At 35.5% G+C, this 16,302-nt stretch overlaps 1 protein-coding gene across 6 annotated transcripts in view; it reads left to right on the top strand.

Annotated features, from left to right (window-relative positions):
- Positions 1-16,302, top strand: part of LOC308347275 (ankyrin repeat domain-containing protein 26-like) — a 135,925-nt gene that overhangs the window by 88,205 nt on the left and 31,418 nt on the right. For 4 of the 6 annotated variants that reach the window (XM_080810523.1, XM_080810518.1, XM_080810522.1 and 1 more), the window contains exons 11-17: positions 2,557-2,724; positions 4,611-4,644; positions 4,991-5,132; positions 10,400-10,613; positions 12,292-12,475; positions 13,206-13,340; positions 14,676-14,828. In XM_080810523.1, the coding sequence (XP_080666649.1) occupies positions 2,557-2,724; positions 4,611-4,644; positions 4,991-5,132; positions 10,400-10,613; positions 12,292-12,475; positions 13,206-13,340; positions 14,676-14,828 (1,030 nt within the window). The remainder of the gene's footprint in view (positions 1-2,556; positions 2,725-4,610; positions 4,645-4,990; positions 5,133-10,399; positions 10,614-12,291; positions 12,476-13,205; positions 13,341-14,675; positions 14,829-16,302) is intronic. The other 2 variants (XM_080810520.1, XM_080810521.1) reach the window with 2 other exon arrangements.

Genomic DNA, 16,302 nt, shown 5'->3' with positions numbered 1-16,302 from the left:
TGACACAGAGAGAGGGGGAAGCAGGCTCCCTACTGAGCAGACAGCCTGATGTGGGGCTCAATCCCAGGACCCTGAGATCATGACCTGAGCTGAAGGCAGAGGCTCAGCCCATTGAGCCACTCAGGTGCCCTTCCAACTCTTTATTAAACTTCTCATTTTGTTCATCTAGTATTTTTCTCATTTTATTGAACTTTTTTTTGTTTTGTTTTGTTTTTTAAGATTTTGTTTGTTTATTTATTTATTTTAGAGAGAGCACGTGTGTGAGCCGGGCAAGTAGCAGAGGGGGAGCGACATGCAGACTCCACACTGAGCATAAGGCTGATGCTGGGCTGGATCTCGTGACCTTGCGATCATGAAACAAAATCAAAGGTCAGGTGCTTAACAGACTGAGCCACCCAGGCACCCCTGAATTGGCTTTTTGTGTTTTCTTGTAGCTCACTGAGTTTACTTAAAACTGCTATTTTGAATTCTTTTTTGGATAAACTACTGATCTTCATGTGTTTGAAATCAATTACTGGAAGATTATTGTGATCATTTTGTGGTATCATATTTCCTTGACTTTTTATATTCTTTGAAGTTTTACATTGCTGTCTTTGCATTTGAAGTAGCCTTTAATGACTACCTTTCCAGTGTATCCAAACCTGATTTTGTTTTGTTTTGTTTTGTTTTTGCTCTGGTGGTGTGCTGGAACTTTACTGTAGGAAATCTAGTTTTTCTAAAAAAGCTCTTTTTTCAATGGGTGATTATCTAAGTGTTTTCCAGGGGCTCCCAGATGTGGTTGAGGGGAAGGGGCTGGAGCCAGTCTATGGGCTATTGCTGGGTCCATAGCTGGGACTGTAGTGAGTGTGCCTGTTATCTGATGCATGGGTAGGCAAGAGTTTTCCTACGTCCCTTGGTTTATGGTGCTTGGTTCCACAGCTCCTACAAAGAGGTCCACAGCTGCTTTGTCACCACAAAGACATTGTATTGTAGTTGTATATTGATCAGTCTTTGAAGCAAGGGATGTGTATTTGCTTATATATGGTTGGACTTCATAACTGTTCTGTGAACTAATAAATGAATTGAAATGGGTAGCAGAATTTTACAAAAAATTGGGTTTTTTTTAATTCTTGACCAGTGAAATTATTAGAAAACATTGGCTTTTTAAATCTTTAAAAAAAATTTTTAAAAGATTTTTTTAAATTAAATTTAATTTTTTCCCAGTGCTCCAATATTCATTGTTGATGGACCACACCCAGTGCTCCATGCAATATGTGCCCTCCTTAATACCCACCACCAGGCTCAACCAACCCCCCACCCCCACCCCTCCAAAACCCTCAGTTTGTTTCTCAGAGTCCACCACTCTCGTGGTTTGTCTCCCCCTCCGATTTCCTCCAACTCACTTTTCCTCTCCATCTCCCAATGTGCTCCATGTTATTACTTGCTCCACAAGTAAGTGAAACCATATGATAATTGACTCTCTCTGCTTGACTTATTTCACTCAGCATAATCTCCTCCAGTCCCGTCCATGTTGATACAAAAGTTGGGTATTCACCCTTTCTGATGGAGGCATAATATTCCATTGTATATATGGACCATATCTTCTTTATCCATTCGTCTGTTGAAGGGCATCTTGGCTCTTTCCACAGTTTGGGGATTGTGGCCGTTGCTGCTATGAACATTGGGGTACAGATGGCCCTTCTTTTCACTACATCTGTATCTTTGGGGTAAATACCCAGTAGTGCAATTGCAGGGTCAGAGGGAAGCTCTATTTTTAATTTCTTGAGGAATCTCCACACTGTTCTCCAAAGTGGCTGCACCAACTTGCATTCCCACCAACAGTGTAAGAGAGTTCCCCTTTCTCCACATCTTCTCCAACACTTGTTGTTTACTGTCTTGTTGATTTTGGCCATTCTAACTGGTATAAGGTGGTATCTCAATGTGGTTTTGGTTTGAATCTCCCTGATGGCTACCGAAGATGAACATTTTTTCATGTGTCCATTAGCCATTTGTATGTCTTCTTTGGAGAAGTGTCTGTTCATGTCTCTGCCCATTTTTTGATGTGATTTTCTGTTTTGTGTGTGTTAAGTTTGAGGAGTTCTTTATAGATCTTGGATATCAGCCTTTTGTCTGTAGTGTCATTTGCGAATATCTTCTCCCATTCCATGGGTTGTCTCTTTGTTTTGTTGACTGTTTCCTTTGCTGTGCAGAAGCTTTTTATCTTGAGGAAGTCCCAAAAAGTTCATTTTCACTTTTGATTCCTTTGCCTTTGGAGACATGTCTTGAAAGAAGTTGCTGTGGCCGATGTCGAAGAGGTTACTGCCTATGTTCTCCTCTAGGATTTTGATAGATTCCTGCCTTACATTGAGGTCTTTTATCCATTTCGAGTTTATCTTTGTGTATGGTATAAGAGAATGGTTGAGTATTTATTTGAGAGAGAGGGATAGAGAGTAAGAAAGAGCATGAGAAGGGAGAAGACCACTGAGCCAAAGGAAGTGGCTTAACCAACTGAGCCACCCAGGCTCCCGAAAACATTAGCTTTTTAATGGATGTTTTAAATGGATTTTTAAAAAATAGTGCTCCTGCTTTGGATATAAAAGAAGTAAGGAAAGGGGATAAAGAAAAACAAACATCAAAAGAATCTGTGATTACATCAAGGTTTGAGAAAGCCCCTTCTCTAACTTCTCATCCTCTACAAATGAATGATGACAACACTTCAAGTGGAATGGATCAGGATGAAGGAAGGTAAAATCTACAAATTCTTTATTTCCTTCTGAAGGAATTTTAACAGTGATTACTTTTTATGGAAATGAAATGCTGTAGCGTAGGTACAAGTGAAGACAAGAAATACTCAAGTATATCAGACACACTGCTTGAAAGGTTAAGATGAGGACAAGTGACTTTGACAAGGAGCAGTTTCAACAGTCACCATGGAAGCTGGACTGTAATGAATAAGTATAAAGAACTCCTTAAAGAATTTTTACAGGGAAAGGTAATAGAGAAATGGATGATATGAAAAAGAATGTGGAGTTCAAAAGAATTTTCTTTATTTTTTAATTTTAAGATGGGAGCTTTTAGAATACCTTTGTATGCTCCCGGAAATGATCCAATGGAGATAGGCATGGCTATTTTCTTTAATTTTTTTCACATTTCCAAATGTTAGAAAGCTTATTGATTGTATTACATTCTTTTAAAGATGATATAGTAATTGTCCTTAGTACTCCTATTCATGTAGTTTTGTGTCAAGAAATTGTTTATTCAGAATTGGTTCCACCGTGGAGTATTCTCATATAATTGAATATGCAGATACTATCATTCATTCACTTAAAACTATATATATAATAGTAAATATACAAACCTTAGGCCATTCTGAATAGAACTAATCATTCCTTGATAATTTTTTTAGATTTTATTTATTTATTTGACAAACAGAGATCACAAGTAGGCAGAGAGGCAGGCAGAGAGAGAGACGAAGGGAAGCAGGCTCCCTGCTGAGCAGAGAGCCCGTTGTGGGGCTTGATCCCGGACCCTGGGGTCATGACCTGAGCTGAAGGCAGAGGCTTTAACCCACTGGGCCACCCAGGCGTCCCCATTCCTTGATAATTTCAGATATTCAGTGCCTTTGACAGTATCATGAATAGCTATGGTTTTATTAGGGACTTTGAATTATCTGGTTATATTTACTTAATATTTGTTTAGATTCTGGGGGAAGGGGAAAGATTTTATTTATAATTGAAAAAAAAACTATCAATCTATCATAGATTATTACTTTTGGTTTATAAAGTTCTAAATTACAAAGCTGAAGATTCCTGTACCAACAGTGTCATTGACACCTACATAGTATACTCAATAAGTGTCTGTTTGTGAATAAACAGTTGAATGAATAAATGAATGTGCATTGATCAACTTATTTAGAAGAAGCAAATCTTGAGTTGTTTGAAAGTAGATTTTCAATATTGCCTACATATGAAGTTTTTTATTTAAAAAATGGTTAAGATTCATGAATTATTATTTACAATTATAGCTAAAAATGAAATACGCATAGATTCATTTGCTATCAGATTACTTAAAAACACTTAAATATTACTTTCACCATATACTGTAAAACACGTGTTTTGAAGGCACATTTCCTGGATTTGAGTTCTGGGTCTACTCCTGACCACCTGTACCAGCTTTGGGAAGTTACTTTTTTCTGTGCCTCATTTTCTTCCTGTGTAAAATACCCAATATAATTACCTACGTTTATAAGATTGTTGTGAGGCTTAAAATACCCTTAAAACATGTGAAGTTTTCATAATAATGCATAGTATTTACACAGTAGATCCTCAAAACACTAATATCATGATTATCAAAAAAGGGTTTCTTTCATATAAGAACTTAACTTGCACTTTCCAAATAGTTTTTAGAACCAGTAAAAGCTTGTTTTTATTGAAAATGATGACAAAAAATGTGGTATGTTTCTTCATGTCAAATAATGCAAGTAACGTTATGATTTTCCTTTGCTTTTTGTCAGTTTGATCTAAATTTAATGCTTTGTTAACATGATTCATAATATAGTTTAGATATGATTTAGATATTCTTTGTATGTTAAGTATTTAATGTTTGCCTGAAAAGAATTGATTTTTTTTTAGATCTGCAAAGGAAACATCTAGTGACAAGGAAAAGGTAAATATATACATATAATTTTTTTCATTTATTTTTAAATTTTTATTTTATTACGTTATTTTGATAAATAATGTTTATCAGAAATATTATTCCATGATAAAAAATTACTTTAGGAAAGGCATAGTGAATAAAGAGAAAATCTGCCTTTGTTGTACAGACATATACGTTGAAAAAGTTGTTCAGAAACACTAGTTATTGATAAAGGTCATTTTGATAAAAATCAGTCCTTTCGAAAGTACCTTTTTTTTACTCTTGTAAAAAGATACGGGTATTTATCATCTCTCTACACTTAGTATATTTTATCAACATTTAGGGGACATTTTGAAGTAGTATTATTTATTTGTAGGTCAAAAAGCAAATTGATTCTATGGATGACTTTGATGACTTAACTCCGTCATCTGAAACAATTTCGGAGGGTTTCCGCATGCCTTGCTCTAATTATATGATTTGCATGTCGCTAATTGAACAACATGGCATGGATTGTAAAGGTAAGACCCTTGTGTAAATATGAAGCCTTTGTATGTACATTCCTATAGTAATATGTGCACTTCTTGTCTAGTGCTGTACCATACAACACTGATGTGTTATAGAGCTACTCATCTCAGAAATACGTTTTATATGAAAATAGAGAAATGTTGAATACTCTTAGCCAAAGAGCTGTAATTTCCACTATGTTTTTCGTCATAGGAATGGCACACCTGATGTGTGTTAACTCTCCTCTTCTGTGCCTTCACCCAAGGTCAGGTCAGGTTACCACTACATTTGTCCTAGAATACTGAAACGACCCAGGACTGTTTTCCCTGGCATTCCACTTCCCAGAATCTTGGTCTACACTGCAACCATAGTCACCATATATTTTTAAAAATTTATCTTTCATCACGTGACCCCCTTGCTTAAAGCTTAGTTATTACGTCTCATCGTTCTGGGGTGAAAAACCACAGTTCTCAGCTTCATCTTGGATTGTTTCATATTCTTCTGTCCGTGTCTCAGCCACTGTTTTAGATATTTTTTCTTATAATAGAGGTTTTTTCCCCTCAACAGCTTAAGTTAGGGCAACTGCACATTATGAAGTGTATAATTTGATAGTTTTGACATATGTATATGCATATGAAACCTTAACTGTAATTCAGGCAGGTAATAACCCTTAAGTCTCGTGTCTCTTTGTATTCCCTCATTATGAAACTGCCGAATGGTTTTTTAAAGTAGTTGCACCATTTCCAATTCCCACTAGCAATGTGTAAGAGTTCTGATTTCTCCCTATATATTCATGAACACTTAGTATTGTCAGTTTTTTAAGTCTTAGATGTTCCGATGGGTCTGTAGTATATGTATCATTATGGTTTTAATATACATTTCCCTAATAACTTATAATGTTGAGCATATCTTCGTGGGCTTATTTGCCATCTGTATATCTTCTTTGAACTGTCCAAATCCTTTGTCATTTTAAAAATTAGGTTTTCTTGGGGCACCTGGGTGGCTCAGTGGGTTAAAGCCTCTGCCTTCGGCTCAGGTCATGATACCAGGGTCCTGGGATCGAGCCCCGATATCGGGCTCTCTGCTCAGCGGGGAACCTGCTTCCTCCTCTCTCTCTGCCTGCCTCTCTGCCTACTTGTGATCTCTGTCTGTCAAACAAATAAATAAAACCTTTAAAAAAATTAGGTTTTCTTACCTGTTGAGTTTTGAGAATTCTTTGTATATTCTAGATATAGTTCCTTTATCACCTGTATTTTTTTTTTGCAAAGATTTTCTCCCAGTCTGTGACTTTTCATTCTCTCAGCAGTATCTTTTGAAGAGCAGTTTTTCTTTTTGATGAAGTCCAGTTTATACCTTTGTTCTTTTATAGATTTTTGCTTTTGGTGTTCCTATCTGAGAAATCTTTGCCTAGCACAAGGTCAGAGGTTTTCTCTCACGCTTTCTTTTAGAAGTTTTGCAGTTGAATAACAAAGTTTTATAGTTTTAGGTCTTACATTTAGATCTGTGATCCATGAGATCCAGTTTGTGTCCTTTTTTTTTTTTTTAAAGATTTTATTTGTTTATTTATTTATTTGACAGAGAGGGAGAGCGTGAGCAGGGGGAATGGCAGGCTGAGGGAGAGAGAGAAGCAGGCTCCCTGCTGAGCAGAGAGCTGGACACAGGACTCGGTCCCAGGACCCGAGATCATGACCTGAGCCAAAGGCAGCCACTTAACTGACTGAGCCATGCAGGCACTCCCATTTTGAGTTCTTTTTTATTTATGATACAGGGTATGGATCCAGGTTCATTCTTGAACTTGGTAAGTTTACTTATTAGTTTTAGTAGCTTTTTAAAAAATTCTGTCAGATTTTTCTACATAACCAAAGTTTATCAAACTTTTTTTAACTACTATTTTACTAATTTCTTCAGGTGAAGCCAAAGGTCATCAGTTTGAGACTTTTCTTCTTTTTTAGTATATACATTCAGTGCTATAAATGTTCATGTGAGTGCTGCTACTGCAGGATTCCAGAAATTATTAGGTGTTATATGTTCATTCCCATTCAGTTCAGAATATTTTCTAATTTCTTTTTTCCTTACTTCTTTGACCCAGGGGTTATTTAAAGATTTTATTTATTTGAGAGAGAGAGATAGAGAGTGAGAGAGAGAGAGCGAGAGCGAGCGAGTCTTAGAGCAGACTCCCCTCTAAGCAGGGAGCCCAGTGTGGGGCTTGATCCCAGGACCCTGAGATCATGACCTGAGCCGAAGGCAGACACTTAACCAACTGAGCCACCCAGGCGCTCTGACCCAGGGTTTATTTAGATGGGCGTTAATTAGTTTGCAAATATTTGAGTATTCTCCAGAGATATTTTTATTCTTGATTTCTAATTTGATTTCTTTGTGGTCACAAAACACACTCTTATGACTTCAGTTCTTTTGACTTACTCCTTTTATTAGAATTTATTTTATGACCCAGAATATAGTCTCTTTTGGTAAGTGTTCCACGGATGCTTGAGAAGAACGGTAGTGTTCAAGTCTACGATGTCCTTGCTGATTTTCTGCCTACTGAACTCTCAGACTATAATTGTGAATTTGCTTGTTTCTCTGAAGTTCTGTCAATTTTTACTTTATGTATTTTGAACCTATTAATAGATGCATAAACATTTAGGTTTATTATGCTTCCTTTAGTTGACCCTTTTATCATTATTAAATGAACTTATTTATTGCTGCTAATGTTTTTGCTTTGAAATCTATTTTGTCTGGTATTAATGTAACCGCTCAGGCTCAGCCTTCTTTTGTCAAGTGTTAGTGTGGTCTATCATATTTCTGGCCTCTTAACACATTTGTAGTTTTTACATTTAAAGTGCATTTTTTTTTATAGGTGGCAGATAGCTGGGTCTTCCTTTTTTATCCATTTTGACAGTCTGCCTTTTCATTGAGACTTTTAGACCATTTTCATTTACTGTGATTATTGATGTAGTTGATTTGAATCTGTCATCATGTTGTTTGACTTCAATTTGTCCTTTCCGATCTTCATTCCATTCTCTTCTTTTTCTGATTTCTTTTGGATTAAGCAAGTAATTTTTATGATTTAGTTTTATTTATGTGTTTATGTGTATGTATGTATTTCGCTTACTAGCTGTAACTCTTTAGTTTTGCTATTTTGGTGATTAGGGCCTAAAGTATATGACGTAAGCATCATAGTCCTCCATCTAGTAATGTTATAACACATCATATGTCATTTAAGAAAATTATAAAGGTTTACTTTCTTTTCTTCACTCCTAGCCAGATCCTTCTGGATCTGTGGGTTTATAGTTTTCATTAAGTTTAGAAAGGTTTTGGCCATTTTTTCTTTTCTTTTTTTGAAGATTTTATTCATTTATTTGAGAGAGAGAAGGAGAGAGAGAGAGAGAGAGAGAGTGCAAGCACAAGCCAGGGGGGAGGGGCAGAAGGAGAGGGAGAAGCAGATTCCCCTCTAATTGGGGAGTCCAACACTGGGCTTGATCCTAGGACCCTGAGATCGTGAGATCATGAGATCATGACCTGAGCTGAAGGCAGACGCCCACTGACGAATCCACTCAGGTGCCCCCCTCATTTTTTCTTCGAATATTTTTTTCTAGTTCCTTTCCTCTGCCTCTTTGGGAAATTGTATATTAGCTTCTCACAGTTTTCAGATGTCAAATTTCAGTCTTTTATTTTGAGCTGTCTCATATGTGTTTATTGGAAAATCCAGTGTGTTTTTCATGTGTGATATAATTTACATCTCTGTAAGTGCTATTTAGTTTTTAAAAAATAGCTTCTATGCCTCCACTTACCTTTTTATGCTTTCTTTGGAGTTCTAGCTAAGTTAGTGACAAACAGTTTGATCCTTTCCCGTCCTGCTCTTATGAATTGTTAGGTGAATCCAGAGTAGTGTTCAGCCTAGAGCTCATAATTCCCCACTGCTGAGGCACGACCTACTTACGCTATTCATTGTGCTGCGGGTTATGAGTTTTTCCAGCATGGCTAATGGGGATAGATACTGCCCCTGGTGCCGTGTGAGCACCAGGCAGGGTTTCCTCTGCTCTTTCCAGATGGATCTTTCCCCTGGTCACAGGAGATTTCCTTACGTGCATGCATTGGTTATTACTCTTCTGTTCCCCGTGGTTCGTTCATTCTTCTGCTTTCTCCTCGCCAGTGCTTTGACCGCTGATCTCATCTGTCTTGGTTTCACCGGACTCAGTTTCATCACCTCAACTCAGGGAGTCTGGTGGAGTCTATCTCAGTTTTTTCACCTGTGTCATGGCCTGGAAATTGTGCCAAGGCAGTGAGTTCCAGTATGTGTTAGGCTAACTTCTTGTGTTTTCAGGCATCATTGTCCTTCATTGCCTGAATTCCTTTTTCTTGAAAGTGATTTTAAAGTGTATTTTACCTGTTTTTGTTTGGCTTTTTTCAGGTAGGAAGGTAAATCAGTACGTGTTACTCCATCTTGGCCAGAAGCAGATTGCAATAGAACTTTGGCACATGCTGTAGACTGTCTTTAATGCTCTCCTTCCTCCTTTGCTCACGTGTTTCCTGCTCCTCCTTCATTTCTCAGAATAGTTATCTCTTTCTCAGGGAAATCTTCCCTTCCTACCGTAGATCAAGTTATGTTATGTGATCCTAGAACTCTTTTATTATAGGAACTCTCTGAATTCCTAATTGTTTTCTCCTTCCCTAGACTTTAAGCTAAATACAAGCCAGAGATCTGCAGAGCTTAGTGTAATATCTTTTGCTTTTTAAAAAATTTTATTTATTTGAGAGACAGAGTGCATAAGCGGGGGGAGGGGCAGGGGCAGGGAGAGAAGCAGACTCCCCACTGAGTAGGGAGCCCAGTGGAGAGTTTGATCCCAGGACCCTGAGATCATGACCTGAGCTGAAGGCAGATGCTTAACCAACTGAGACACCCAGGCATCCCAGTAATATATTTCATATTGAAATCCTTCAATATATATTTGTTTAATGTATGAATGAATGAATGTGAAAGCATACAGTCCTTTATATGCAAAAGTACTCATATATTTTATTCTTTTTCTTTTTTAATATTTAATTAATTTATTTGAGAGTGAGCATGACTAGGGGTGTGGGAAAGAACAGAGGGGTAGGGAGGAAGGGTGGAAAGAATCTCAAGCAGACTCCATGCTGAGTGGAGCCCGATGCAGGGCTCAATCCAACGACTCTGGGATTATGTCTGACCTGAGCTGAAACCAAGAGTTAGGTGCTTAACCAGCTGAGCCACCCAGGTGCCCTCTATATTTTATTTGTTTTTGTTTATTCTCTGATGTAGATCCTGTCAGTTTATTGAAAATCCAGGAGGCGGTTCTTTCATATGAAAGATTAATAGAACTTAAAAAATATCACTGTGGACAACTTAAAAGAGAAAATAAAAAAATGGAAAATAAGGCTAATGAACTACAAAAGGAGCTATTAGAAACAAAAGAAATGATATCGAAGTTAGAGCTTCAAAAAGTGGAATGGAAGCAAGAACTCTACCGTTTGAGGTATGATATCTTGGTTTTAAGGAAATACTTGAACTATTTACTTTTTTTTTTTTTTTTTTTTTTTAAGATAGGCTCCACGCCCAATATATGTGGGGCTTGAACTCACAGCCATGAGATCAAGAGTCACATGCTCTATCAGTTGAGCCAGCCAGGCACCCCTTGAATTATTTACTTTTATACTACAGATGTGTAGAAGTTTTAAAATTGCTAACTTACCTTCTGGGATTTTATAGGGAAGAAAACTTCTTTTGTATTGTGAAGTATGAGATTCTTCAAAATAATACAGCAAGTTCTTAACAGCTTTTAATAATTTAATGAATATTCCAAATATAATTTTAATGATCATATAGAAATCCACCATGTGGAAACCTCATTATTTAACAAATTGAATTTTGGGTTTTTTTACCCCCATTTTTCTATACTTTAATTAATGCTGTAAGCAATGTTTTTTTATATAAATCTGTTTATACATTTCTGGTTACTTGGAATAAATTCTTCAATGTACTATTGTTTACTTAAAGTATAAAAATTTTTAAAAAAGTTCTTTCATCCTATTTTTAAATTGGACCCATCAACAGGGTATAAAATGGCCATTTTTCTCGAGACAGAAAACATTTTTAAAATTAGTTTTTTTAAAACTAATTTTAGTGTGACTAAAAAGTAAAATGGAAAATGACTACTGCTATGTTTTTTCAGCATCTCTCTTATATGTTGATAAAATTAATTCAAAAGCCTATGCTGCAAGCACATATTACTCTTTATTGTTTACTTAATATAGATCCTGTGTTGTTATAAAAGGGGTTTTTAAATGATTTATTAAATGGATAGTAGGGGAAACAAATAATACATTATATGTTAATAAAAAAAAAAAACAACTGATAAGGGGTACCTGGATGGCTCAGTTGGTTACGTGTCTGCCTTTGGCTCAGGTCATGATCCCAGGGTGCTGGGATTGAGTCCCCCATTGGGTTTCTTGCTCAGCGGGGAGCCTGCTTTTCCTTCTCCCTCTGCCTGCTACTCCACCTTTTTGTGCTCTCTCTATCAAATAAATAAATAAAATCTTTAAAAACATGAAATGAATAATAATCAATAAGGTAAATTGAGAGTATTGCAGAAGAAGAAACATAAAAATTATAGGGCAACAAATATTCGACTCCCTAGCCTGGTCCTGGATCACAGTAATCTGCAGGTGTATGTTGTGTAAATGCATCTGCAGATACTGTCTTACACGGCTGTACCTGTGATGTTTCATAAAGTAGCAATTTACTTGTAGTGAATTATAACTTTTTTATAAACAGCAACTTCTCTTTTTTAAATAGTAACTAAATTATCTCTTCTAATGGAGGAGTAATTATGACTATGTGGAAAAAACAATAATTTTCCATTCTTTCTTGAATAATTTCAAAATTCCTTTCCCTACAATGTCTCCCACAGTTATTACTGACTAAAACTTAGTACTAAGCAGCACAATGCTTTTTCATTGCTTCTTTTCAACTATATATATCTTTTGGAAGAGATTGAAGTGAGAAATTAAAAACACGAGCCCTAGAAAGGAAAAAAAAATTGAGAATGTAGAAATTTCATTTGGATAAAAAAACAGCATATGTGGAAGCAGATCATAACATGAGCTTTTTATTGCTTACAAAACAAATTTTAAAATAAGCACATTTATTTGCAGATTTACTTTAAAACAAGAAAACAAGAACAGAGCAATTGCTGAAATGTTATATGAAAAGATTCGGGAGCAACTAACAAGAAAAGAAGAGCAGTATAAGAAAGAAGTTGAAATGAAACAAGAACTTGAACTTAATCTTAGAGCACTAGATATGGAACTGAGGACTGTAAGAAATAATTTCAATCAGGTAAGTCTTTGATAAAAATTTCATATTTCCATCACTATTATTTATAATACCCTTTGATTTAATGTATATTACTTAGGTATAAAGTAGATAAAAATTTAGTTTTATACTAATAGGAACTATGATATTTATAGCTAAGATCATTAATTTATTGGAATTCTTGGCTTCTCATATAAACGCTATGTCTATTTTCTGAATGAAGTGATGGAGGGTAAATTGAGATAAATATGCATGTTGGCTTTTTTTTTTAAGATTTTATTTATTTTTAGAGAGAGAGCATGAGTAGGGGAATGTGTAGAGGGGGAGGGAAAGGGAGGGATAAGAATCTCAAGCAACTCTGAGTGCAGAGCCTGACTCAGGGTTGATCTTAAAACCTTGAGATCATGACCTGAGCTGAAACCAAGACTAGGACACTTAACCAACTGAGCTACCCAGGCACCCCAGTTTTGGATTTTTTATATTAAAGTACAGGCTAAATCACCTTGAGACTATGATGGAATTAGTTAAATGCTTTGTGAAGAAATTTTATTTCACATACTGGATCTACCTGTATTTTTACTCTATGACAAATATAGCTGTCATTTAAATTAAAATTTGAGTTATTCGTGTAGGATAAAAATCCTTGTATTTAAAAAGGCTACTTCTTTTGAACTTTTTTTTTTAAGTTCTCTTAAGCTTTTGACTTTTTTTTTTAATGGTGTCATCCAAAATTCTAATGAAAATATGTCTTTAGGTTGTGGAAGAACGGTATGATACTGAGAAACAACTTTGTCGAAAACAGGATGTCAGAATATTACGAGATGGAATTCTAAACAATCACCTTTGCAAACAAAAAGAGATAGAAATGGATAACAAAATGAGTTCTGGGGTATTTTCTTTAGTTATTTTGAAGTACACGTGTGTATGTATTTGTATGTATATATATTTTATTTCCTGAAATTATTGTTTTTTCTCCGTGTGTGTGTGTACATATACATATATATATATTTCTCCATGTGTATATATATGTATACATATATATGTATATATATGTGTGTTTGTATATATATATATTTTCTCCATGTATATATGTATATATATTTTAAAAGCCAACACTCCAAGCATAGAGGATTTTTAAAGCATGCATATTTTGAAATTGAGATTCAATTAAGTGGGTTTACTTGACAGTTAGCTCCAGATTTCCCTAATGAACTGAATAAAAAGTACAGTATCTCAGTACTTCTTATACATACATACATAAGTATAAGTATATATTTATAAGTATATGTGTATATATACATACATATATACTTTTATACATTTATACATTTATGCAAGCTATACATGGTAGCTTTTTATACATTTTAGGTTGGCATAATTTTATTCTTATTTATATAAATTTGAATTTTTAGTCTGAAATCATGTATTCTTATGACCTTTTAATCTTTTGAAGGCCCTTACTTTTCATTAAATCATAATTTGGGACGACTGTAATGAGCTTTAGCAAAACTATATTTGATTTAATCTTCCCACTGCTATTTATAATTTTTTAAGCAATTTTACAAATAATTTGCTCATTTCAAAGCTCAATTACTATCATTTGGGCATAAGTTTGTCCAACACAAAGAGAATTGTATCTCTGTAATTTATTAATTGGGCATTGCATCTCCATTTTCAGATTAATGAGGGGTGGCAGGATTCTTGTGTAGCAGGAATGGAGGTCAGGGAGAGAGGTGAAAGCCAGTCATCTAGGGTCTTGAAGGCCATTAGAATGACTTCACTTATGTTCTGAGATAGTTATCTGTTAAAAGGATTTGAGCAGAGGATTGAACCTGTGAGGAACTCCGACATTAATTGAAGCCTCTAATAAAAAAGAGGGAAAACATTTCATACTGTAGAATTTACCAAAGTTAGTTCCACCTATATAGCCATTTCTTTCTGAGACTTCAGTAGATTGGGAAGCTTTGGGAAAATTCATCCACAAGGAATGGATAGTGGGGCTGAATTAATTATCTAAGTACCATAATACTGACTAGGCAGGATAACATCTTTTTGTGTCTTTAACCAAATTCATTAAACAGCCATAATGTGTACATGTTAGGAAAAGGAGATGAATTGACGTTTGTAGTGAAATTTTCCAAGTACATAGGTTAAAGTTATATATTGTTAACGTAATTTAATAGTAAGATGATTTATAAAACCAGTAACAGAAATGTCTTATTAGGTAGTTGTGAGAAAACTTCAAGAAGAACTGGCCGATACCCTAAAAAAACTATCTATGTCAGAGTCTTCACTGGACGTGACATCACGTTGTCGTATGAATTTAGAAGATGAGGTACAGGACTTAAAGAAAAAACTGGCTCAGAGTAGGAATCAGGTATGTATGAAATGTAACATGTCAAGTTAATCTGTAGTTGGTTAAATAATATGAAGTGTTTTAGGATGCTTATTTCCATGGACCACTTTCTTCTGTATTTTCGTTACAATTAATTTAGTACAATTTTAGTATCTTCACAATGTATTTATTTCTTAAACTTTGACTGTCATTCTGTTATTTGTGTTATACATTTTTTTCTTATAGTAGTTACCCTTGAAAGTTGAAACTTACACATCATTCCTCACAGAAATTGGGACTTTTTCCCTACTAAATAATTTTTTTTAAAGACTTATTTATTTATTTGTGGTCTGGTGGGGGGGTTGGAAAGGCAGAGGGAGACGGAGAGAATTTCAAGCAGACCCCTGCCCAGCAAGAGCCCCATGCTGGCTTGATTCCATGACCATAAGGTCATGACCTGAGCTAAAATCCTGAGTTGGCTGCTTAACCAACTGAGCCACCCAGGTGCGCTAAACAATGTTTTTTAATGATATCTCTGTTACCATGATGAGCTAAACCATGTAAAAGCAGAAGATAATGTTTAATAGAATGTTTCAGAAAATTATCTTATTTTTCATCTTTACTTTTTTGAATGGATACAGAATCTGTACTGATTTCAGGGTAACTTGTACAGAAAAGTGATTTCACAAACCAGTTGAACTTAGGCATTTCCTTCATTTTCTTTTCCTTTTCAATATATAATAAATGCACAGAAATATTTAAATCATGTATGCTATATACACCCAAAAGAGAGAATTAAGAAAATTATCTATGTCTTGCCATTGGATTTTTTTAAAGCTTTATTGAGATAGAATACACATTCCATACATTTCACATATTTAATATGTGTAGTTCAATGTTTCTGAGTATATTGATAGAGTTGTGCAACCATTATTGCCATCAACTAAAACATTTTAATAACCCTGAAAAGAAACCCGTAATCCTTGCCCCCAGGCGCAACCACCAGTCTACTTCCTGCTTCTATAGAGTTGCCCATTCTGAATATTTCATATATAGGGAATCACACAATGTGTGGTCCTTTGTGACTAGCTTCCTTCGCTTAATGTTTTTGGGGTTCATCTGTGTCATAGCATATATCAGTGCTCCATTCCTTATTATCAAACAGTACTCCATTGTGGGCTAAAACCCTTGTTCATTCATCATTTGATGCACCTTTGGGTTGTTTCCACTTTTTGGCCATTGATAATGCTGCTGTGAACGTTCATTTAGTTACTGTCTGGACATCTCATGTTATTTCCCTGCTATCACATTTTATCCTCTCAGTTAATTGGGTTGATTTCACCATCTCTCAGTCTTTTTTTTTAAATTAACATATAATGCATTATTTCTTTCAGGGGTACAGGTCTGTGATTCATCAGTCTTACACAACTCACAGCACTCAGCATAGCATATACCCTCCCCAATGTTCATCACCCAGGCACTCCATCCCTTGCACCTCCCTCCCCTCCAGCAACCC

Source organism: Martes martes (genome assembly GCF_963455335.1).
Source record: "Martes martes genome assembly, chromosome: 8".
In the NCBI taxonomy this organism is placed as follows: domain Eukaryota; kingdom Metazoa; phylum Chordata; class Mammalia; order Carnivora; family Mustelidae; genus Martes; species Martes martes.
This window is presented reverse-complemented; position numbering and strand designations above follow the sequence as displayed.